The sequence below is a fragment of the Falco punctatus genome, assembly GCF_963210335.1.
Source record: "Falco punctatus genome assembly, chromosome: 4".
NCBI lineage: Eukaryota > Metazoa > Chordata > Aves > Falconiformes > Falconidae > Falco > Falco punctatus.
In genome coordinates this window covers 91,188,110-91,212,812 of record NC_137583.1, presented here as the reverse complement: position 1 = coordinate 91,212,812, position 24,703 = coordinate 91,188,110, and the positions used below count along the sequence as shown (strand labels likewise).

Genomic DNA, 24,703 nt, shown 5'->3' with positions numbered 1-24,703 from the left:
GCTTGGTGTCATCTGCAAACTGACTGAGGGTGCACTTGATCCCCTCGTCCAGATCATCAATCAAATTATTAAACAGGACTGTCCCCAATACTGAGCCCTGGGGAACACCACTTGTGACCAGCCACTAACTGGACTTAACTTCATTCACCACCACTCTTTGGGCTCAGCCATCCAGCAAATTTTTTGCCCAGCAAAGAGTATACTTGTCCAGGCTGTGAGCAGCTGGTTTCTTCAGGAGAATGCCGTGGGACACAGTGTCGAAAGCTTTAGTAAAGTCTAGATAGAAGCCATCCACAGCCTTTCCCTCAACCCCACTAAGTGGGTCAGATTGTCATAGGAGGAGATCAGGTTAGTCAGCAGGACCTGCCTTCTTTCATAAACCCACACTGACTGATGGTCCTGTGTGTGCCATGTAATGGCATTCAAGTTGATCTGCTCCATAACCTTTCCCATCACCAAGGTCAGTTTGACAAGCCTCTGGTTCCATGGAACCTTTTTCTGGCCCTTCTTGTAGATGTGCATTGCATTTGCTGACTTCCAGTCTTCTGGGACCTCCCCACTTAGCTAAGACTGCTGATAAATGATGGAAAGTGGCTTGGTGAGCATTTCTGCCAGCTCCCTCGGTACCTTTGGGTGGATCCCATCTGGCCCCATAGACCTGTGTGTGTCTAAGGGTGTAGCAGGTCACTGACCATTTATCCTTGGATTATGGAGGCTTTGTTCTGCTCCTTGTCTGTGTCTTCCAGCTCAGGGGGCTGGGTAGCCTGAGAACACCTGGTCTTACTATCAAAGACTGAGGCAAAGGCAGCTTTAAGTACCTCAGACTTTTCTTCAGCCTTTGTCCACTATCTTTTCCCCCCACATCCAATAAAGAGTGGAGATTCTCCTTAGCCCTCCTTTTGTTGCTAATGTATTTATGGACACATTTTTAAATTGTCTTTTATGGTAGTAGCCAGATTAAGTTCTAGTTGGGCTTTGGTTCTTCTGATTTTCTCTCTGAATAACCTCATGACATCCGCCTAGTTGTCCTGAGTTGCCTGCCCCTTCTTCCAAAGGTCATAACCTCTCCTTTTTTTCCTGAGAAATGGTCAAAGCTCTGTTCAGCCATTCTGGTCATCTTCCCCACCAGCTCATCTTCCAGCACATTGGGATGGCCTGCCTCTGTGCCTTTAAGAGTTTCTTCTTAAAGAATGTCCAGCCTTCCTGGACTCCTTTGGCCTTCCCAACTGTCTCCTAAGGGACTCTGTCAACCAGTCTTCTAAACAGACCAAAGTTGGCTCTCTGGAAGTCCAAGGTAGCAGTTCTGCTGACCTCCCTCCTTACTCCTCCAAGAACTGAAAACTCTGATTATTTTGTGATCACTATGCCCAAGACAACCTCCAACCATCACATCACCCCCAAGTCCTCTGTTCACAAACAGCAGGTCCAGCGGGGCACCTTCCCTAGTGGCTCCCTCACCAGCTGTGTCACAGAAGTCTCTTCCACACACTCCGGGAACCTCCTAGACTGTTTTCTGTCTGCTGTATTGTATTTCCAGCAGATATCTGGTAAGTTCAAGTCCCCCATGAGAACAAGGCTAGCAATTGAGAGACTTCTCCCAGCTGCTTTTAGAATATTTCACCTGCCTCTTCATCCTGGTTGGGTGGTCTGTAACAGACTCTCACCATGGTATCCGCCTTGTTGGCCTTCCCCCTGATTCTTACCCATAAATACTCAATCCCATCGTCACCATCATTAAGCGCTAGACAATGCAAACACCCCCTATCATACAGAGCTACCCCACTGCCTCTCCTTCTTTGCCTATCCCTCCTGAAGACTTTATAGCCACCCATTGCAGTGCTCTAGTTGTGTGAGTCATCCCACCATGTTTCCGTGATGGCAACTGTGTCAGTTTTCCTGCTGCAATGGCTTCCAGCTCCTCCTGTTTGTTGCCCGTGCTGTGTGCACTGGTGTAGATGCGCTTCGTTGGGGCTGTTGATCCTGCCACGTTTCCTGGGGTGGAGAAGCCCTAATTCCTGCATGACTGTTCTCGAGCGCTTCTGTCATTTCTAACACATCAATAACCCTAGTGCCTTTGCTGCAACATGGATCTCCATCTCCTACCTTCACTGAGGCAACAGAGCAAAGGACCTCGCTAGCACACTGTCCCAAAGATATTGGCCTGCTGCCCCAGGCTTATCTCTAGGGAGCCTGATTTTATCCCTTCAAATCTAAAGCTCTTTCAATGAGCCCTGCTGATGCCTGCACAAAGATCCTTTTTCCCCTTTGAGAAAGGTGTACCCCATCTCTTGACAGCAGCCCTTGTGTTAAGTAGACTGACCCATGATCAGCACACCAAAAATTCTGCTGGTGACGCCAGGCTCGGAGCCAGGCATTGATCTTCTGGGTATTCCTGTTTCCTCCTCCATCATTCCCTGCAACTGGGAGGACAGAGGAGAACACTGCTTGTGTTCCGCATCCCTTAACCAGCCATCCCAGGGCCCTGAAGTCTTTCTTGATTGCCCTCAGACTTCTTGTCACAACTTCATTGCTGCTGCCAGAAAAACCAATGATGGATCATAATCTGAGGGCCGTGCCTGGGTGGGCAGCTTTCTCCTCACACCTTTAACTGGGGCCCCAGGCAGGCAGCAGGCTTCCCCAAGGCGTGGGTCTGGTCTGCATGTTGGGTCTTCAGTCCCCTCAGAAGGGAGTCTCCTATGGCAGTGGACCCATCAGTTTTTCTTTATGGAAGCAGTTTTTAATGCAGGGCATAGGCCAACATAACGCCAGGGACACCTCCAAGCTAGATGAATCATTGCCCTCGTTCTTGCTTGGTTTCGCTTTGCTGAGCCTCATGCCTGGCCTGCGAGGGCCCCGGGGCAGGTGGGGTGGCCACAGAGGGGACCAGCAGGCACAACAAGCCAGGCAGGAGCTTGTTGCCGTTGCCGCCTGCTCCTTCAGCCAGCAGCAAGAGGATGGGAAATCCTCCCTATTATGCATCCTGCCTGCCTGTTGGACCTGTCTCAGGGAAGCCAAGGTGTGATTCCAGCAGGTTTTCCCTGACAGTCCTCAACCTACTGGCCTCCTCCCTGTACTCTGTCACTCAGCAGAGGAGTTCCTCTACGTCCCACAACCCAAACTGGTCTGTGTTTTGCAAGTATGCTCGCAGCTCTTTGCATGAATAGAAGCCACCCTGAGAACTTGATCTGTGCTATTTTCTAAACAATCAATGAAATACCACCAGGCATCATTACAAAGAGTAAAAGAGAAAGTTATCATTCATATTAAATGCATAGGTTCTTGGCAGAAAAGGCTATAATTAAGGAATAATTTTAAAAACACGTGTTCTAGTATTAAAAAAAGCTGTGTAAAATATAGCAGAAGAAACTTTCTGTAAGTTGAATTTTGCTTGGACTTAGTAAAGCTGTGTGAAAATACAGGGCGTAATGCATTTAATATTTCAGTGGATATACATTCTTTTTTTGGAGAAGACAGAGACTTGAGGAAATGATTGTAGAAGTGTTATTTATACTTAAGGTTGTCTGATATGTCTGTTATCAGAGTCTGATTTTGTTTTTTATAACTTTGCCAGAGTTTTAACTGTTTTGGCTGAATTTTCCATGTCATGGAATTGCCAGAAAGTGATTTGTTTTTAAAGTTACTATTAAAATGATTCATCTGTTTCCAGGAACAAGTTATGGGAAAATACGTTGATGGGGTTTTTCTTTTTTTTTTTTTTTTTTTTTTTTTCCTCTCCTGAGAAACTCAGTCTCTTCATTCTTTGTAGTGGAAACTTGAAATCTGGCAGATGAATCACCCTTGTTTCAGGGAAGTGTCTTTTGAAAGAAACTCAGAATGGCAGAAGGTGCGATGTGTACAACATGTGATGTGTATAAAGGCTGGTAGGGACTCTAAGAGTGATTGGGCTATATATTCCTGAATAAATTGAAAGTAAATATTCAGTAAGTACCTACTAATTAAATGTAGGTCAGAGGCTTGATAGAAAAATAGTATTGGACCATATGATTAAAGTTTGTATGTAAGTGCACCAAGATCTTGCAGCGTACAGACTAACTTTGGAGTTCTTGGGTTTTTTTAATATTCTTTTTAATAGATTTTTTTTTTAATGTTACGTTCCTTAGAGCTGTTCCTGTGCTGTTATGGAGCTGAAACAAGAATTTTTCAGTGGTCTAAGTAGTTTGTTTTCTCACACTTTCAGAAAAATCTGATTAGTATTTTATTTTAATCAAGAAAATGTAATTTATTTTTCATTTTAAAATGTTGTTTTCTTCAAACAGAACTTATTTTAATTAAATCTTTTTTTCCCCTTTTTTCATGTCAGTGCTGAAGTGTGGTCTTAATAGATTCTGTGGTTAGAATTTTTATTTCTGATCCTTCACCTAAAATTAATCTGAGTGTGTGTAGGTTTGTTGTTCTGTTTTATTTTTTTTTTTTAAGTGGAGACTATGGAGGGATAGGAGTCAGTTTAACATTTACTTTCTCTTGAAACTGTGTACTAAATAATACGCATTTCTGAAATTTCAAGTCCTATATCTGTTTAGTTGCATCAATCCTTGCTGTTGTTAATACTAATTGAATTTTAATCAGGAAATGATCTCCGTGCTGTGGCAAGCACAGAAGCATTCATTCTGGTCTTTTATAAGCTCTAAATAGCTCATCTAAAAAATCATTTGTAGATAATTTCTTTTTGTTGTTGCATCTTACTGAACTTGGCAGTTCTCTGCTATCCAAATGCTTTATGTTTCTGAAGATGCCTGAGTTTCCCTCTATAATATGTAGTCTAAAGGTTTTTTTGTAAAGCAAATATTGTTTTCAGCTGGCATTTTTACACAAAAAATATATATCTACACAATTGTGCACTTTAAAGTATCTTTTGCTTTGTTTTTCTTCTTTGAAAAATCTGTGTTCAAGGTAGGGTTTTAAATACATTACTTTTGTTTTTCTCATTGCATGTATCTTTTATTGTTTCTAGTTCATTAAGTACCTCCTAGCACATAATTTGTGTGATTGTGATTTGCCGTGTGCTGTTTGATCAAGGGGGTAACTTAAATCAGCAAGTCCCACAAGCTGCATGGGCTTGGACACGTGGCACGGAGCTGGACACCTGCTTAAGTGCCTGGCTCGAAGGCCCTAAAAAGGGAGCTAATACGAGACCTGTTCTAAAAGTGTAGTTATTTGTCATTAAGGATCTGACTTTATCTTCACAGGATTGCATCTGTGGCTGGGATTATACCATTTGCTGATGCTTCAATGCCGGGAGGTTTCTGTTGTGAAGGGTGAATTCATGCTCACTTTCTGGAGTCTCACATTAAGAGGAGTCGGTGTCACTGGGAAGAAAATGCTTTTTACCCAGACCACAGTGTTCATAACATGACATTTTCTAAAGGGGGTGTAGGCTCTTTAATTGTAAGCCTTGGCCTACGTGATATCAGTCTTGCTTTTTTAGTTAGCTTTTACAGACTTCTTCAAAGGCATTCATGGAATTTGCTGGTCTGCAAAGCACTGGCTGAAAGCATATACAGTATTGCTGGCTCTTGAAGGGGAGAGAACTATATGGAGAGGGATTATGGGACAACATGTGAATTCAGGAGAAGGTCACACATGCTGCTTTGCACAGTTCTCAGGGCGCCACTGATGAATTTGTAAAATCTTGCAGCTTTGTGGGCAGTGGTTTGCTGTGGGGCCGTCTGCCCAGCCTGTGGGTGTATGCCACTCTTGAGCTGACTTTTAGCTCCTGCAGAGCTCTCAACTCCAGGGTAGATGGGAGGCCCTAACGTGCCCAGACACAAGGTGATGTTTGTTGACAGGTCCTGGGAAGGCTGTGGCTTCCTGCTGGGCCCCTGTGGAACTGGCTGCCTTGAACTGTGGCAGCTTTCTTGCCTCTGTGCGAGGTTGTGGTTCCCAGTTCATTGCCCAGTTCCTTCTTGCAGGAGTTTGAAACATAGTTCTCTGCCTACAGACTGGTAGAACAGCACCATGCCACAAAGAACATCCTGAACCAGCTGGGTCAATGCTTAGAATGTAGCATAAAACGTGCACTGTCTATGGCAGCAGCGAGATTGCAGACTAGTAAGAATTTACTTCTACTCTGATTAAGCCTTCCGGCTGGAATGTAATTAGACTTCAATTAGAGGAGTGGGTTTTTCTTCTAAGTGGAGTAGAGATTTCTGGGTAAAGATTGTTTTTTTTCTTAAATGTTTTTGGTGTTTTTTTAATGAAAAAACACTCAAGAAGCAAGAGCCAAGGGTCACCCCATGCACGTGTCTGTGGGAGCAGCTTCAATACAAATGTACAAATGAGAAGGTCAATGTCAGATAACTGCAAAAGCCAAAGTAATCACACTTGAATATTGATCTATCAGTGCCAAACCATTTATTGCAACATGGAGAGGGGAAAATGTATGAAACAGTACAATCAGTCATTAGAGAAATACCAGCGTAGGGTCAGTGATTTTGAGAGCTTTGTTTATGTACACCAAATGAGGATTGTGGTCTTATGTTCAAATTTTCCTCATTTAAAGATATCCTTTTCGTATCACCAGAAATAAGGAAAAGGTGTAAGTGGAATATTATTGGTCTTTCTACAACAGAAAGCACTGAAGTTTTCCAGGATGATTTTTTCTTAAAAGCTATAAATTAATATTTGGGTTACTAGTTCCCTATATAGTGTAAAATAAGTTATCTATGGTGCTGTAAAGTGCCTGTGTCTCGAAGGTCCTAAAAGACAGTCTACATGCTTTCAGGAAAACTAAACAAAAAATGAGGAAAAAAAAATCACTTGGCTAAGAGTCAGTCTTGTTAAGATATGTGGCAGGAAAGCAGACACAAAATTGGAGGGAGAAGAAAGTAAAGGATATAATTAAAATGTTATTTTCTCCTCTTTCCAGTTACCTGTCTTCTTTTGTTATTCGTATACACTTGTTGAACTTGCATGTATATGATTGATTGACTCAGTGAACTCATTGTAATAAATTATGTTTGATGTGCTATCTTGAAAAAAATCTTTTGAAATTCTGTCTCTTTTCTTTGTCTGCTGACCTTGTGCCTTTTAATATCTTGTTTCCCATCTGTCTCATTGCATCATAAGCTGAGCATAACTTTTCAGATTTTAATGCAGCTCTCTTTTTGTTCTGGTTTAAGTAAGGATGTAATGCAAATATGTGATTTGGCCGTCAACAGTAATATCAGAAAGGAATGTTGAAGTGTGTGTTCCCTTTAATGATGTGAAATAAAGAAACACTTATCTGTAGATATTTGATAATACATATTTACAGTGCATAGATGTGTCTCTGCAAGCGAATGAATAGTGATGTCTGTATCATTGTATTACATCTGCTTTAATGTTACAAGTCCAAAGGTTACTTTTAAGGATTAGTTCTTAATTAAAGGAGAAAAGAAATGGGTCTATAAGGTTTCAGGAAAGCATTTTTAAATATAGATTTAAAAATACTTAACTGAATATGCGATACAGATCTACCTAAACTTCATTTTGAAAGATTGATTTTACTGTAGATATTGCTACTACAAGAAGGGTCTCTAGCAGTGAGGGCCTAACTGAGTCTTGAATTACAGGGGAATCTGGATAAACAGATTTGTTGAAAACATTTTTTTGCTAGGGGTTATGATGTCTGTAGGAATGTTCACTTGGGATATCTTTTTTTATGCTTATAGTTCAGAAGTTTGCTTACCAATGGTTAGGTATAGGTAGATAAATTCTTTGTGTTCTTTATTAAGGACATAAAATGTATATGCTGAAAGTGTTTTTTTCAGATAGTGCCTTTTTAGTGAAGGTAAATCTTTGAAGAGACCAGGGAGAATGAACTGAGCCAGGAGGAGAGGAAAGGGAAAAGCAGGGTAGTCCTGGGACTGTCTAGAATAATTTAATGGGACAGTAGAAGTAGATTCATCTTTTAAGTCTGCTGAATTCATGAGAGAGTTGTTATGAAAGGGTCAAAAGGCTACAGAGTTCGCTCAATTAAGTGTGTGTATGTGTAAAACGCAAAACACTGAAATACTTACTTTGATGTGGTCAATATAAGTTTATTTGTATGATGATGATACTAGTACTACTAATAATAATTCTTTTTGGCTGGCTGATTTGACTATGAACAAAGTACCCAATGCAGAGAAGGAAGTCAAAGGGAACCAAAAGTTTTTTTTTCCTTCATGATTCATTGAAAAAACAATGAATAAACCAGTTTCAGCAGGGTGCATAGGCATATGCATTCATGCAATGGGTTGGTACATCGACTGACATGGAATTACTCCTCAGGCTAAGTATTGTGTTGAACTGAGGCCTTGATATAGTCTAAGCAGTTTTTAGCTCCATAGTTGTGTCTTTGCTAAGCTTCTGTCATCTGTGGCATTTGCTGTCTATTGCCACTGAAACAAGTCTTTGAGCAGAAGCTTTAGTGGGGCAATTGCAAGATTTAGCGAGTATTATGTTTGAATTATTTTTTTTCCTGTTGTACTGTGAACAAGTGCTTTGGAGAAATCTAGACATGTATGTTTTCCATCATTGAAAGAGATATTCTTCTCATCAAGAAAGCTGAATCAGTTTGCAACACTGGTAATTTTTTTCTTTTTTTAAGGATAGAAGTTTTCTTGTGAAACTTCTTGTGAAGAATTTATGAAACTCATAGATCTATTTCTACAGCATAAAATATGAACAAATTAATGGAAAAAAATTTTGGCTCCATTATATTCAACATCAATATTTTAAGATTTCTGTTTCACAAGGTTTTAATTCACTATATCCTTCCCAAAGTTTAGTCTGGTATAGCGTTTCCTTCCAGAAGTGTGAAAACTTAAATGCATGTATCACAGAGGGCATTCTTGTATCTTTAAAAGCCCATTGTAGCACATGCATCTCTCCTGTCCGTGAAATTTGTGTGGAATAACGCAGCTGTATAGTGTTACACACAAATACGGAATACCTGATGATATTTCATCATCATTGCATAGCCATTTGCTTTGGCAGAAAGAAATATCACTGTGGAGTGTGACCCCAAACTGAAAACAGGAGCGATGGGTCTAGGATATGTGTTATTAATAAGTAACACACTTTTGTGACTCATTAAACTCTCTCTGTAATAACAGTGTGTTTCATTCTGTGTTGCTGAGGAAAGTTGCAAACCTGAAGAAAAAAATTTTTTTTACATACTCCCAGATCCATTTCCTTAATTGCTGAGATTTTCCTGGGGACTGAAGGACAGACTAGACATTGTTCAATGTTTTAGCTGAATGAAGTGACACTGGGCTATAATAAGCTGCAGCTGAAATCCAACTACAAAGTGTTTTCCAGCAGTACTTGGGAATAAAGCTTTGTATTTGTAGTTGGTATATACAAATATAGTTTTTGGCAGCAGTTCCATTCTTATTTGCTGTATGTTTTCCTAGGTTTTCTGCTGGACTAAATCACTGTATCCATGATTTAGAGTTAAATATTTGCTTTAAATGTGAGAGTGACCTATTCACATTGACTTTTCAGCATATATCGAGATAGAAGAAAATGAAATGGCATTCTTTTTCTGGAAATTCTGATATAATTCACATATATATTGGATTGTTAATAGTGGACTCTGCATTAATTACTACAAGTTTTGTTGTAGATTAGACATTAGTAGGCACAGAATAGTGTAAAGGCTTGGGTCATCATAGGAAACTTCTTCCATCTAGGGAAGAAATATGAAGAAAATAATATTTTTGGGAAAAAAATGGTCACATGGCCTATTTACTTATTTACTATTGCACTTACTGGCACAACTAGTTAACAGCAGAAAACAAATACATTGTGTCTGGTGAATTAGTGATAACCTTGCATGCTAAATGTGATGCATTACTTTGCTTCAGATATATTCATACACTGTTCTCTCAAAGAAATAAGAATAAAGAATCCACCATTGATTATAATAGAACCACTGATTTTTATGCATCACTGCATCATAAAAGTTCACTTCTTTTTCCTAAGATACATTCATGCTTGCAAACTATTTATTTATCCCCTCAAATTGTGGTTATCAAATTAGCATGCCATATTTTTCACAACATTAATCTTTCTCCAATTTTGTCTGTCTGACTAATAACTTGATAAATCTCTCCTTATCTTCTAATGGCAGATGATTTACCAAGGCCTACCACTTAATTAATATTACAGAGCATGTGGGGAGCTGAAGAATTCAGAAGTGTTTTCCATAGCTTGGACATGTAAAATGAGAAGCATAGGAGAAAATAAAAATAATCTTGTAACTGAGAAAAAGCCTTTGTGATTTAAGCATGGGATTGAGGTTCAGGAAATCGTGAGTTCTATCCCACAAATCCATCACGCTTCTCACTAGACTCTGGGCATGTCACTGATTTTTTTTCCCTTTGCTGCAGTTGACCATTCTGCAAAGGGTAATACTGTCTTACTTCTTAGGGTAGTTGAATGCTAGATTTCTCTAGCATTAGTAGTGTTATAGGACATGCATTATTTTTTGAGTTTATTGAGTTGTACTTACACAAGCACTTCCATGATACAGATGTACCCTGATTCTTTTTCATATTAAAAATATACATAATATGTAATATATAAAAGATAGTTTTTTGATATAAGTATTTTAACTTATCTATCTGAAGTGCATATAAATAGAAATCTCAGAGAAGTTGTCAATGAAGTTTCAGCTTTCCTGAATACTTTGCTTTTTCTCCGTTTCCAGGTTGCATGTCTCACTCATGTAGCAGCTAATTACCTTAATTGCAAAATTGAAGGAAAACGCTGGGGTACTGCTCATGGGAGTATTGTTCCATATCAGGTAAGCAGAAAGCAACATTTTTTTTGGTTCATGGAATTCATGATTTTGTGTATTATGAGAGTGAGAACTGACTGACTTTTCCCATGATCTGCTGCAGTCTGTAATGCATCTGTGTCTGGGTAGGACAAGGTTCTGTTGTTCATTGTAATTTCTACATTTTGAATATTTCTTCATGAGCAGTAGGTTAGTAACAGAACACTGAAATAGATCAAAGGTGTTTGCTGAAATTGGATGACTTTAAAGCTAGCATGATGACTTGATTGGTTTTCACCTGACAGAAACATTTTTTTTAAGGGTTACCTGACTTCCATACCAGTTATAAACTGAATTTTTTGCCTCTGAATGTTGATATTTTTATCTTGTTGAGTCTACAAGAACAATCTAAATGACCATGAAGATCTTGGAATTCTGCGTATTTATAGTTTTCTGTCGATTTTGCTCCAAGTCACTGCAGCTCAGTGAGACAACAGGTTGGCAAAATGAATTAAGCAGACATCAGATCTCCCCAGCAGAATCCGTAGTCTGCTACATCTAATGAAGAGTTGAAATTCCTTAAAATAACATGACCTTCATCATATAAACAAGCATAGGGGAAAAAAAAATGCTGCAAGTTTTATCTTACTTCTGGCTAGCATGGGAAACTCTTCCAGTAAGCAAAATTTTGTTATTTTCTAGCTGATCATTTTGTGTTCTTGGTCGAAGTCATGCTAACGTATGGAGACTGGGGCATATATTTGATTTAAAAAAAAAATCTATTCTTTATTTCATAATTTTTGGCACTTCTCATCAAATAATCATGTTTGGAACTAGCTATGCAGAGCCTGAATTTCTTAATTTCTGGACAGAGCCCTTTAAATCCTGAGAGGGACAGTTCCCAGTGTTGGGCTGGCAGAACTGCACCTAAACACCACTCAGTTTCTTTACTATCTCCTTTTTTTTATTCTCTCTCTTTTTTTTTTTTTTTTTTTTTTTTTTTTTTAGCGAAAGTGAGGGAAACTTGATGTATTGCCTTCTTCCTGGTGGTGAAGATGGTGCTGATCACATCAAAAGATTTGCTGTTTATGCCCACAGAAACTCTATAATAGTCATTATGCAGAACACTATCCCTGGCTAAATATTTGGTCTAAAACCAAAACCACGTGCTGTAAGAGCTACGTCTACTTGAGCTAGGAGACTTTTTTCCTGTACACACCACTGCATAATCAACTGTCATGTAATGACAATGAATTGACATTACATTGTCAAATGTCAATTCATTATGAATTAGCTAGAACAGATTGCAGATTGTCTCAGGTTGTTGGGGCTGTCATGACTCTTTCTGTGGGGATGGGTTTGGTCCTGCAGTGTTCTTGTGTCAGGTGTAGTGGAGCACAGCTACGGCTCTGGCTGGTACAGCATAGCAGTATGCCCATGTTTTCTAGAACCAGCTCTACATGGCCCAATGCAACCAGGCATTCACTACACAAGTAGCTATGTTCTGCTGTGTTTCTGTGATGAAACCTTTTGGTACAACCCTTTTTGAACTTTGGTATGTAGAAAGGATAGAACAGATACGAAGTGTCTGAAGTTTGTATAAGCAAAACCAAAAACCTGACTGAACAAAATGTTTTATCTTCACTGCACTGCATTTGGCTGAATAACTGAAACTTGCGGTCTTTTATGCCCTTTTGCCTTTGTTTTTCCATAATCAAAGCAAAGAGAAAGGCATACACTGAGTATTCTTTGTTTCTTTTTTCATAGACAGCTCTCTAGATTTACAAAATCTGAGGAGATTGTTTTAGCTGCTATCACCTGGTTTAATCTAGATTAGTCAATACCTTTTTTTTTGTTTTCAAAAAAATCCTATCTAAAATATGGTTCCTGTGTTTCTGCATGCTGCTTCTGTAGTAGCTATTACAAATATTACCTCAATATTACAAACAATTTTAATTTGAATTTTTTTGTTCTAAACCTGTAATTAGGGTGGATTTACTATGGGTGGAGTTGTGTGTGTGTGTTTATGGCTCATCTCTTAACATTCCATCAGCTAGTATGGTTATAATTCTGATTGTAACCATAAGTATATTATGCTTTCTAGAGTTTATTTTTTGCTTTACTAGCATAAGCTATACTTAGACTGCAAAGCTCTTCCAAAACTTGAATTAACCCTCACTGTTGCTATTGTACTGCTTTTATAGTTGCTTCCAAAGCTCATTTGTAATATGGTTTCAAACAGAACTTTAAAACCTTGCTTTAATCCTTCATACTAGTTTTTGAATATACTGTCTTTTTCTTACAAAAACTAATATTTGACTATCACGGTGCTATTTTTTACAAATAAATGATTTTGGGTTTTTCCTGTTTAAAGATATTTTGTGCAAGTGACCTATAATTTGTTCAAATAATAAAAATCACATTTTAGAAAATTGAATTTCTGTATATTTCAGAACAAATATGTGGTAGTGAACTGTTGTTTTTTTTTTTTCTTATGTCCTCAACTTTATTTTGTTTTCACTTGCTGTATTTTGAGTTTTCATACAGGTAGTAAGTTACAACTTTGAAGTGATACAGAGTTTGCAATCCCGCTAAAAAGTGTCAGACTGTTGAATCATGGAAGATTGGGTAAACATGAGAGATCCTTTTGTAGATATCAGAAAATAATTTACGTCGTCTTTCCATGTGGTGGAAGTCTGATCACAGTCATGTTAGAGTACTGACCAGAATTTAGTAAAAAATACATCAAAAGCATCTTAAATATGTACATAAATAGTACCATTTTTTTCTTACAGTTCTTACACTAAGTATTCTAGTCCTCTAACATATTCAGTAGTATATACTGAATGCTCTTGTGGCTTTTATTTCATTGAGCTTCAACTGAACAATTTTGTTCAGAATATCCTTGCAAATGGCTCTATTTTTTTCTATTTATAAGGTCAAATTTAGCTTTGAGTATATCTCTGTAATTTCACTGAATTCCCTGTTGCTTCTTGACTAAAATCTAGCTGCATAATTTGGCCCTGAATGTGTTCTCTAGATTGACCTTTCTTACTTTTCCCTGTATTTAAAAACATAAAAATCTAGCATTAACGGGCAGCTGGGTTTTCTCTTTCCTGAAACTATGAAGATGTATAGCACCTTTGAAAATGTATTTCTGGTCTGAGCAACAAGTTCTTAATAAGAGATGTAAAGTTTGGTATGCAAGGACTTACATACTCTTTTAAGGTTTTTTTTCATTTGCTGATGAAGTACTGACTTCGTGACACGATCATCAGAAATATCTGAGTTTTCAGTTCTGTGTGCTCAATACCAGAACCGAAAGGAAAGGCTGTGAACCTCTTTGAGTGTACACTGTCTTTCAGCGTTCCCGTAAAGCTATCTGTAAAGGTTTGTCATAGATTTTCAACCCAGGTGAGCTTTGCGATGTGCCACAAAGATGAATAACTCTAGATTCTAATAAACCAGAATCAGGAATAGATTTTTGAGTGCTGAACCCTTCATGAGAAATTATCTACTTTGAGTATATCTGCTTAATCAGAGTGATGTAGTTTGAATAGGTCACTCCTGTGTTAGTACATGTAATCAGATCCCAATTTGTTCAGTTTCAAGTGTTACAGCCCCAAACTCCAGGTTTGTGTTTTATCTTAAACGTAATTAGTGCAATTTTTTTAAACAAGTTCCTATAATGAGACACCTTGTTTAGCTACAGCTGCTCCATGATTATCCAGAGAAAATCAGAGGCTTAAAAGCATCTGGTTTACATAATTGTGCTGAAATATGAAGTTGTATTAATTGTTTTTCATTTGGGTTGGTAAGGTCTTGCCTCATTCGTGTGGTTTCAGCAATGTAGCTATGTTGCTTGTACCATTGCATGAGATCTAGATGTTCACTTTTTCATCATCCAACTGGTCCAGTCGGAATGGATATTCATTCTCCTAAGAAAGTCTATCGTAACCTGTGTGTTTAGAGATGTTTCCTGTGGCAGCTTATCACCCTGCCATCAGACACCCGGAACAACACTTTGAAGCAAACTTCCAGCAAAAAGCATAGGGCTACTTTCCCTTGGTCCGTAATGCTGAAAGTCTCTTTAGAAACTGAGAAAACAAGCTTTTACAGATATCCATCCCCACCCACCCCTGCAATGAAATTGATATTTCTGTTTCAGATTTGTTTCTAAGAGTCACAGGGTCTTCTCAAGTATGCTTCAATATATTTTCAGAATATGCAAAGGGAACCATTCTGCACAGAAGCTGAAACCACCAGACAGGAAAGAAATTATTTTAACAAATTATCTTTTCTGTTGACTGACTTGTGCATTGCCATAACTCATCAGACCCAATGCTAATGTTTTTTATATTAGAGCATCACTTAGATTCTTTAAGCATCAATCTCTTGTTGTGCTAGCCATATAATTTCCCTCATATGAGGAAACTGTGTCTGTGTCAAAGGCCTTGCAGCTGGAATATGTTATGAGAACCAAAGTATAAGCTCATAAGGAAATGAAAGGTATGAGGCAGTAGGAAGATGAGTATAGTCATAGATATAAATATCTCTGCATTATTTTTAACATAGGCATCTCATATTTTTTGCTTGTGGAATTTCGTCCTGTTCAGGAGTCTCACAAAGAAAATCCCACTCATGTCACTTGTGTCTCACCACAGGAACAGGGAAATGCAGTGATTTGTTATTTACCTGATTCATCTGGCAGAGGTGCTTTTCACTCAAAAGTGCAATGTGCACCAACTTCCCTAATTCAGCTCTGGAGAATCTCACAAAGCTTTTGGCTACTTTTTTTTTTTTTTTTAAACTTTCCAGCAAAGAGGACAACATATTAATGTCAATCGTTCAGAAATTTCAAACTGCTTATTCCACCCAAGAATTGTGATATGTAGTTTCTTTTCTGTCTTTATGTGGTTTTATTGGGATACTTCTGCAGTTAGTGTCTTGAAATTAAAATCAACATAGAATAGAACTTGGATTGTTTGCAAAGTTTTGTTTTGTGCATGAAACTCTCCTTAAATAAGTCCAAGATGGATGTTATGGAAGAAAACCTTTCTGCTCTGTAATTGCCCAGTCAAGGAGAAGATGGAACTTATGCACCAGAAAGAAAAAAAATGAAAGTTTTATTTGGGGGAGTTCTAGATTCACAAAATGCAAGATAACCATTCGTACTCTGTGAGCCTTACCTACGTAGTACTCACCTGGACTGTTTAGACTGCCTTGGGGGCCCAGTGTCTTGTATTGTTGTTCTGAGCAATGAAATAACACTGCTGAAAGTATAGCCCATTTGACATGAAAATTATATGTATCACAGATGAACTGAATAGCAACTTTGTGCTCTCAAGCAGCAAAGCGTGCCCTCTCACACTCAACAGATTCAGTTGCCAAAGAACAGCCTGGCCATCCTCAAGATACATGTCTTGACACATACGATGCATACCCAATCTCCCAGGTACTTTAGCAGCCTAGCGTATCTCCTTGAACTGCTTACCTACAGGTCTGGGTTTTTAACTAGCTGCTTCCTTTCTATCTTTATCTTACAAGGCACAGGAAAGAAAGAAGCCAGAAAGGCTTGTGTTATCCTGGATTCTGTAAACCAAGAAAACACGGCTATCATTTGCAGGACTTCTCTCTTTCTCCCTTTCCCTTTCCCTTTGACAAGTTTGTAGATTTTCTTACTAGATTTTTCAGAAGTGTCTTACTGTGGTACGACTAGATGAACTACTCACTGCACAAACATTTTTGTGTTACTGTGATTAGGGGGGACCGCAGCTGGTGCTCTGCTTCTAAGAACTGCTGGAGTCAGGATTCTGTTTCCTTGCCATTTCAGTCAAAGAAAAGGTATAGTAGTCATCTGTGGGAACCTGTGCAGAAAGCCGCCCGTTTATGAGGCATGAATTCTAGTTATTCAGACCTGACAACATTATATTGATACTTTTCTGGTGATCCTCCTTCGGTGAGTTGTCAAGGCTCTTTCCTGAGCAGAGCAGCTGTCTGGAAACCAAATCAGTAGATTTGCCTTAGGCAGTTTTAGATACGTGCTCGGTGTATAATGTGAGATGTAGTTAGAACTTCATTCATGTATATCCTATCCTGCCATAGAGACAGCACTTTAAAGAAGCTGATCTTGTATACACATAGAATAGACAGCTTTTTACCTGTACACAGGAACTTTTCAGATGGAAATGAAATGCATTTTTAACTTAAAACATGATACCTTTTTTTTTCCCTGAAGGAAATCCTCTTGCACTTTCCTATTTTAGGCAATGCCCACGAGGTATTTTTTTACGTGTCTCACACTTTGAATTTGCAGTACAGATATGTATTATCACAATTATTGTTAAGGAATGATAGCTGATAATTGAGACTGTTTCATTTTTGATCTCCTGGGAAGTGTCACAGACTATTTTGTGTCTATTGTAAAATATTCTTATCTATATACTTGTATGTGTTTGAACTTATATATATATTTATGCTCATTTAAACTGGGTGTGTATTAAGATTATTAGTCTGTAACTTGTCTGTGGTCACATGAGAAAAACTTTATCGAAACTAACATCAGAACACATGATGACACTGATGTTCAGTGTCATTTAGTGGACATATGTCTCTTTTATGTGTGTTGTTCATTATGTCCCCCACATTTGTCCATTGCTGGGGTGAAGGATCTAGTTTGTATTATTTACAGCAGCATGGTTAGCCTCCAAATGTATTGCAGGGTTACCAAGCATTACATATTTGTATATCCATGTGAAATTGTAATTCTTAGGAAGGGCAGCATAACAGAGCCCTGATTAGTAGATTGCTCTTCAGATTGTAACCAGTTGGAAAGTGGTGAAAGTAGGACCTGTGGGCTTGTGGAGGAGATACTGACTGCAACTGAATCAGTGCGTTCCTTTAATCTGCTAGGGCAGAAGAAAAAACTTGGCTTTTCCTTTTCTGAAAATCCACTCAAAAGCTGAAATGTGTTTGAACAGTCTAAAAGAAAACTCAGCAATCTGTGTGCGACAGTATTACTTAACGACCCCTGACATCATCATCCTGCATACAAAAATAGTGATTTGTATTGCCATTGTAGCTAGGAACTCTATTAAAACACCAGTCTCTTGTGCAAGGTATTATACAAGCAAGAGAGATCAGCTCTTTCTGGTCAGTAGCGGGGAATGAAACACAAAGGAATTACTTTAAATGACTGAAATGAGAGAGGGCTTTGGTAGTGTTCACAAGCTTTTAGAGCTATGTTTTCTTAAGAACTTGAGGATCTGGTGATTTGTGATGAATAATATTCAGTCTTGGGGCATAGGAGAGATTAAGGCACATCCATGTGATATTAACTTTATGAAGACAGAAAAGTGAGTAAACAAAAAACCCAGGAAAATTCTTACCATTGTTTAATTGATATTCAGGTGCTTGCTTTTGCCAAGTGGAGCTTGCAACAGCTTTGGTTGGACAAAGGTGATTGCTGTGGACGGGTATGTCCACTAGATGTCATTCATGTAATCTAGTTTTTGTTGCAGCATTTATTTCTAAGGAGCTATGTAGGATCGTAGATACAAATTATCAGCATTATTAGCTGCTTTCGTATATGCAGTGCTTTTGACTTTATGTATGTGTGGTGTGTTACAAAATAATATTCTGATTGTCTCTGTGATGAGTTTGACGTGCCATTTAGTCTAGAACATGTCTTTACATGTTTTTGCCTACAATGACATTGTTGCATGAGTAGATGTGTTACATAAGAGCACCCAGGTGAGCTGTGTGTAGTCTGTAACTGTTCTGCAAGGAGAGATGCGAGTGTAGCGGTAAGGAAGCTATGCCCAAAAGGGAAGAAAAGGTATCCTGTAACTAATATATTTCCAAGTAAAATATGTTATTTTCTAAGCATTTTACACCTCAAAGGGCAGTTCTTTAGAGAAGTGCATATCTGATTAGGAAAGGTGGCTCAAATTTCATAAACTTATACAAGTGGATTTATATACTCACAGATCTTAGCTGTAGGACTGTGCTTCCAGTACTTGGTTTGTGTCACTTTATTAATATTGGAGACATTTCAAATAGAATCACTTTAATCAGGCTTAAATGAAATACTCTGTGTGTGGACAAATGAAAGGTGTATCTGACCATTCAGGCAGGCAGGTTGGTAGGATCTGTACAGATACTAGCAAAGAGTGCTTGCACCCCCCACCTCCCTCCCCCCATCTTTGTAGCATGACATGTGTTACTAATTGCTAGACAGCTTCTGGGAAGCAGTATCTGTATTCTCATTGAAGAGCAACTGCTGCAACATTGGCCTGTGCTCTTTCCCACTTTCAAGTTAGAGTAACTACAGCAGAACTGGAAGCTGGAGATCACAGCTTCCTCCAACCTCCCTCTCCCCTTCCATATGGAATAAAGAATTTCTCTGCCCTGTGTAGTCAGCCAGAGGGCAGGATGGGGAAGTGATAATCCTCTTGGAATGAGCACTTGCATGAAAAATGATAAATGCTACATTGCATGGGGATTAACACTTGCTTATGAACTTGCTTTTAATGGAGTGATGCTTCTCTTTCAGCAATGTGAAGGTTCACTGTATTTGCAGACCTGATTAAGAACCTTTACCACTGTTCAGCCAAAAGGGAACCATCTGCCATCAGAAACATAACGGTGTTTGAAACTGTTTCACTCTCTTGCATATTGTCCTTAAGAATGTAAAACACTCAGTTTCGAATAGCGTTTACTTCCCTAGAAAGATGCTTGTTCCCCACATCTTATTGCAACATTCTTCCTTCTCTCATCATGAGAATTGCATTTCTGCTCACATCTAACGCATCTGTTTGAGGCCTGTGCTTTGTCACCATGAAACTCTGAAACATGACTATCCAGAGCTAGTTTAATGAATGGAGTTGCTGCATAAATCACCTCTATTCTAAGTTTTTTTTATGGGAGAGCTTACGATATCCTGTGAGGGTGTTCACAGAGTGGGTCAGTCTGTGAGTAGAGTTTATGAAGGTTTTTGGCATCTCTAGATGTATTTGGTATCGAGCACTGCTTCATGAAGATTTATTATAGAATGTGATTGCTGCTTTGTAGGATAACCCTTATTTTCACAGTAAGCTAACATGTCATGCAAATTTGGTCATTAATTTAATTTCCAAGCACTGATGTATACTAATAAATTTGGCATAGGCTATATAGTTTCCTGTAAAAATATTGTGTTATGGCTACAATAAGCTTGTTACTCCACTGCAGTAATAACTGTGATCCTCCAGTACACAGGTAGCTTCTGGGAATTTAATTGGAAGGGTAGCATTTTTGAGAGAGTTTTTGTTCTATTTTAAAAAATGGCATATGCACTTCAGAAGTCTTAGTCTCATTGCCTTACTAAAACATTGAAGTTTTAAATGTTAAATCTACTTATGATAATAAGCTTTAAATTGCATTGCTTTTTAATGTTGTTTCTCATGCCCTTTACTACATTCAGATATAATGTTGCATGATGCTAATGCAGGTATTTTTACCAATACTCTCACTAACAAAATTGCATGGTAAAAAGACTAAGAAATTGTAACCTAAAGCTTTGTCTATTATTAAACCCCTATTATTAGCAAAATTGTTTTGATTAGCTTACTTCTTAAGGTAAGCAGGGCTTCTGCTACAAGGCTTGAATTCAATTGTAGTGAGAGTGATAATGGTGAAAGCGAAAGATAAATTTTTTGAAAGTAGTTCTCTGCTTTGACAAAACCATAGTTCCTGGCCATCACCTAAACCACAATATTTTCTCTTATACTGGAATTTAATGATACAATACAAATTAAGCTAGAGAAGTTGATCTTACATCTGTATCCCAAAGGCGATCTCAACCAGTTTTAGCTAGTCTACACCCTCACCTTTGTTCCCTTTATACCTAGGACACTTTGACAGATGTTTGTCCCAATTTCTCTTCACCAGAAGTTTTGAAATACTTGCTATAGTCTTGCTTAGGTAATTCTCCATGCCCACCGAGAGGAGGAAAAGAAATAATTCCATTTTCAATACGGAAGATAAAGCCCAAATTTAGGAAAAGGTTTTTGGCTATATAGTTAGTGATGCAATTGATCACCATATTGTCTGTAGCAAATTTTTACATATATAAAATCTACATAGAGCTCATCTATGGTGTCCTCTTTTCTGGTTTGTGTCAGGCCAGCTCATTCATGTTTTCCCCAGGGTTGTATTTTTTAAACCTCTTCTATTTTTTGGTTTTCTCTCTGACACAATTTCCACTTTTTTCACCTCTTCAAGTGTTGTGTCCTGATCTGGCAAGCGCCTTAGCCAAGTTCTTCATGTTTCTGAGTAACGTGAAGAGCTTTCACATGCTAAGACACCTGAGAATAGTATGCTTTCATTTTTTGACAGCATCACGTTGTTGTATCTCCTTTTTCTCAGTTGTTCAGCTGCCAGGGTAGGAGAACAGCACATAGCTCTGCACCGAAACTTTGCTGATTAGTTACCAGCTACAACTTCAGTTTTATGTACTTCTAAAAGGTTCTTCAGGTTCCTTTGTCTGTGTTCCATGATTTTTGCTTTGTTTCAGCATGGATCATTTTACAGAATAGTTTCACTCATGACTCCTGATCCAGTGAAACCTGCAGAGGTGAGGTCACTCAGTGCTGGAGTGACCTCTGAATCTGAGGTAGCAACAGCCAAAGCAATTATCTGACCGTGACCCTGGTTTATGTCAGCTACAACAAGTTTAGGGCACTTGAATTTTGAATGAGTATGCTCCTGTTAATGAGCTTTTCAAACTTTTGCATTAGTCATCTTTCTTTTCGTGGATGTTTCTAGGTAGATGAAATCTGAGATTCCAAAGAGTATGGAAGGGTATGGAAGACCCAACTTGTATTTCATATTTTCTATATTTTCTGTTTTAGAAAACTACTAGCATAAAGAGTAGGAGTTAAATTATCTTACTAGAAAGGCTATTCTTTGTTAGTTTAAAAATAAAAAAAATAAAAAAAGACACAAGATTAATGTTTATTTTTGTGTCCAACTGATATGCAGTCAGTTTAGTTGTGTTAGTAGTTGTGGTTCTGCATTGGAACAATCCATTGTCATGTGGAATGGCCATAATAATAAATAAGAAGCCGATGTGACTTCAAATAGAGAAGCATTAGCTGAATCTATGTAACACAGTTAAAACCTAATATATGGAATATAAAATCTTATAAATACCAATGTTATTTTGTATGATAATAACTCTTCTAAACAGAGACAATTTTTTGACCTTGTAAAATTTGTCCTTGACATATGTGGTTATGATAGTGGCTGGAGTTTTGACCATGAAGAATAGTTGTAATGATGCAACAATGCCTTTTGTAGTACACACAAGTTATTAACTTAGCTTGTTGGGGCAGAAACTGCATTTTAATTTAGCTTGAGGCTTAGAACAATGGACCTCGAGTCTTATTTTAGTGCTTCCACAAACCCACGAATAATTTATTCCTCTTTTGTGTACAAGCTTATAGTATTTTATTTTGAGGGTTTTAAGTACAGGAGTGAACGTTTTGAAGCAATTCTAGGATGTCACTTCATTTTCTGATGTTGCCACTTTTTATATACTCTGATTATATTCACCAATTTGTCAGAGTTGGAGGATAAAAGAGAAGTAAAAATGACCATCACGTGACTGTTGGAATCACAAAAGAATCTGAGATTTGTTTAATACATACAGTGTTTACTGACATATTTAATTCCCAAACAAGGAGGGCCTTGGGCAGGAACAGAGTTCCATGTATTAAGAATCTGATCAGGTAGCTCATTTAAGAGAACGTTGTTAGTGATACCTCTTAACATTCATGTATATTTATGCTATCTTTTCACTGTTAACTTTCAAACTCCTTGGAGATTCTTAAGTAATTTTATTTCCTGCCATTTAACAGTTTTGAGTAATAATGATGAGGTGAAAACGGTTAAATAGTTTCTTTTCTCAAGTACCAGGTGCTGAAAGCCACTGAGAATATTGGTGGGTTTTACAGTAGTTTCCTGTGCATCTTTAGTGAGCTTCTTCAAACATTCATCATATAAGCCTTTGTTGGATTTCAAAAGATGATATAAATGATATGTGATCAAGAGATTGGACTGAAACTCAGAAATGTATCTCTACATTTGCTTGCAAAAAAATAATATTTCTGGTTTGGGTGCTTGCTGCAACCTCATTTAACGTGATGCTGCTTTTTGGGTGAGTGCTCCCAATCTGTTTTTAATGCAAGATAGAGCAGTTTCTTGGAATCACCAGTTGCAGGTTGCCACAAGTAACGGAGTGGTGGTTACTTCTAGATTTTCTGCTGCTGTGTTTCCTATCACATTTCTATCTATGCTTTGAGATTTGACTCCTGATGTTGTGATTTGCCACTTTTGTGTGCCCCTCCTCTGTCTGTAAAAGAGCTGACCTCTTTTTTTTTTTTTTTTTTTTTTTTTTTTCCCTGTTTGGTCTCTATTTAAATAGTAAGCTGTTCATAAGACATTATTCCTGTCTTTCAGGGTATGACTGCATGGCATTGAACAGTGTAAAGTAAAAGTGCGTGAGCTAGTTTCAATGCTGCGAGCAGGGAACAGTCATGGAAAAATGGTCTTGGATGGGGCTATCTGTTCTCCATATAAGATCAACTTTAGCAACATGGCTCTCCGCAGATACTTGCCTGGCTTGTTCTGGGACTGCACAACCCCTAGGCACTTAATTTTAGTGCTTCACTATTCATTATCTCTGTGGCACACAAGGCAAGAAGTGTTTAAATCACAGCTAGGAGTCGTCAGGTCAGACGTTAGGGAAAGCTTTCTAACTGAGAAGCCAGATTCTTTCCTCTCTTCAGTAGTCTTTTATGACCTTCTGGACTGGCATGTCTCAGTCTTCTCCAGGCAAAACATTCCCACTTTGCTTAGTCTTTCGCCTGCGATCATGCTTTCCAGAACTTACTGCTATTCTCTGTGCTTTCTTTTTGGAACACACCGTTTTTGTGGTGTCCAGAACCAAACGCAGTACGTTACTCCAGCTCCAATTTTATCAACTTGAAAGTACAACTGAAAGATTATTTTGTGAATGTTGTGGGTTCTGAAATGCCATTTTAATGTTACCCTGCTGTTGCAAAGGAGCCTTTGTTTAATTCACGTTCAGTTTGTGAAGCAAGTAAATTCTTGATCCTTTTCTCTTGCATGTGATTTGTTCATGTCAGTGGATTACTCATGCCTAATTCTAGAACCTCCCAGTTGATTTTCCTTGTTGAATTTCACTCTCTTGCTTTCAGACTTCATCTCCCAGTTAGTTGCAAACATTTTCAGTTCTATCTAGTTTGTCCAGCATGTGCAGCTCCTTCTAATTTTGTGGCATCTTCAAGTCTGATGTACATCCATTCTTCTCTCAGCATCTGGGTTATTTATGAGAATATTGAAACGATCCCTGGATAGTTGATAGTATTCTTTCCTGATGACAAGCAGTTCATAACTCCTTTGGGTGATAGCCAACCAGTTGGTAACCCCGTTTCTCATATGGCCTTATTTAAGTTGGTACTGCCCTTTGCTGTACTCTCGTGAGCAACGACAGGCATCTAAGTCAGTGTATTTATACTTTGCAAGTCAGTACTGGCTGCTACCCTTTCTCTGGTTGTTTTTGGGGTCTGTACATGTGTCTTTCTGGGAGGTAAGAGCTTGATTTATGGTTTTTTTTAAGTTTTGTTTTAATTCACTTATTGTGTTAGCACATTTCTAAGCTCTAATATCTCACTTCCATCCCCAAGCTGCTAGTGTGTAGCTTCCTCAGACTCCTCTGCAAGGATTCTGAAAGAAATCATAGCAGGTCATGCCATTTGGAAACACTGGGTTTTCAGAAGTACGCTCAACACAGCTTTTTCATCATCTAGGCCAAGTTTCACCTGTATATTGCCACATTGGTGCGCTACTGTGCCTTTGCAAATGAATTCCCCG

The 24,703-nt window shown here is 38.3% G+C and overlaps 1 protein-coding gene across 2 annotated transcripts in view; it reads left to right on the top strand.

The window, feature by feature from the left end:
- The window catches only part of SUGCT (succinyl-CoA:glutarate-CoA transferase), a 340,874-nt gene that overhangs the window by 56,974 nt on the left and 259,197 nt on the right, over positions 1–24,703 (top strand). For both annotated transcript variants that reach the window (XM_080382153.1, XM_080382152.1), the window contains one exon: positions 10,697–10,792. In XM_080382153.1, the coding sequence (XP_080238279.1) occupies positions 10,697–10,792 (96 nt within the window). The remainder of the gene's footprint in view (positions 1–10,696; positions 10,793–24,703) is intronic.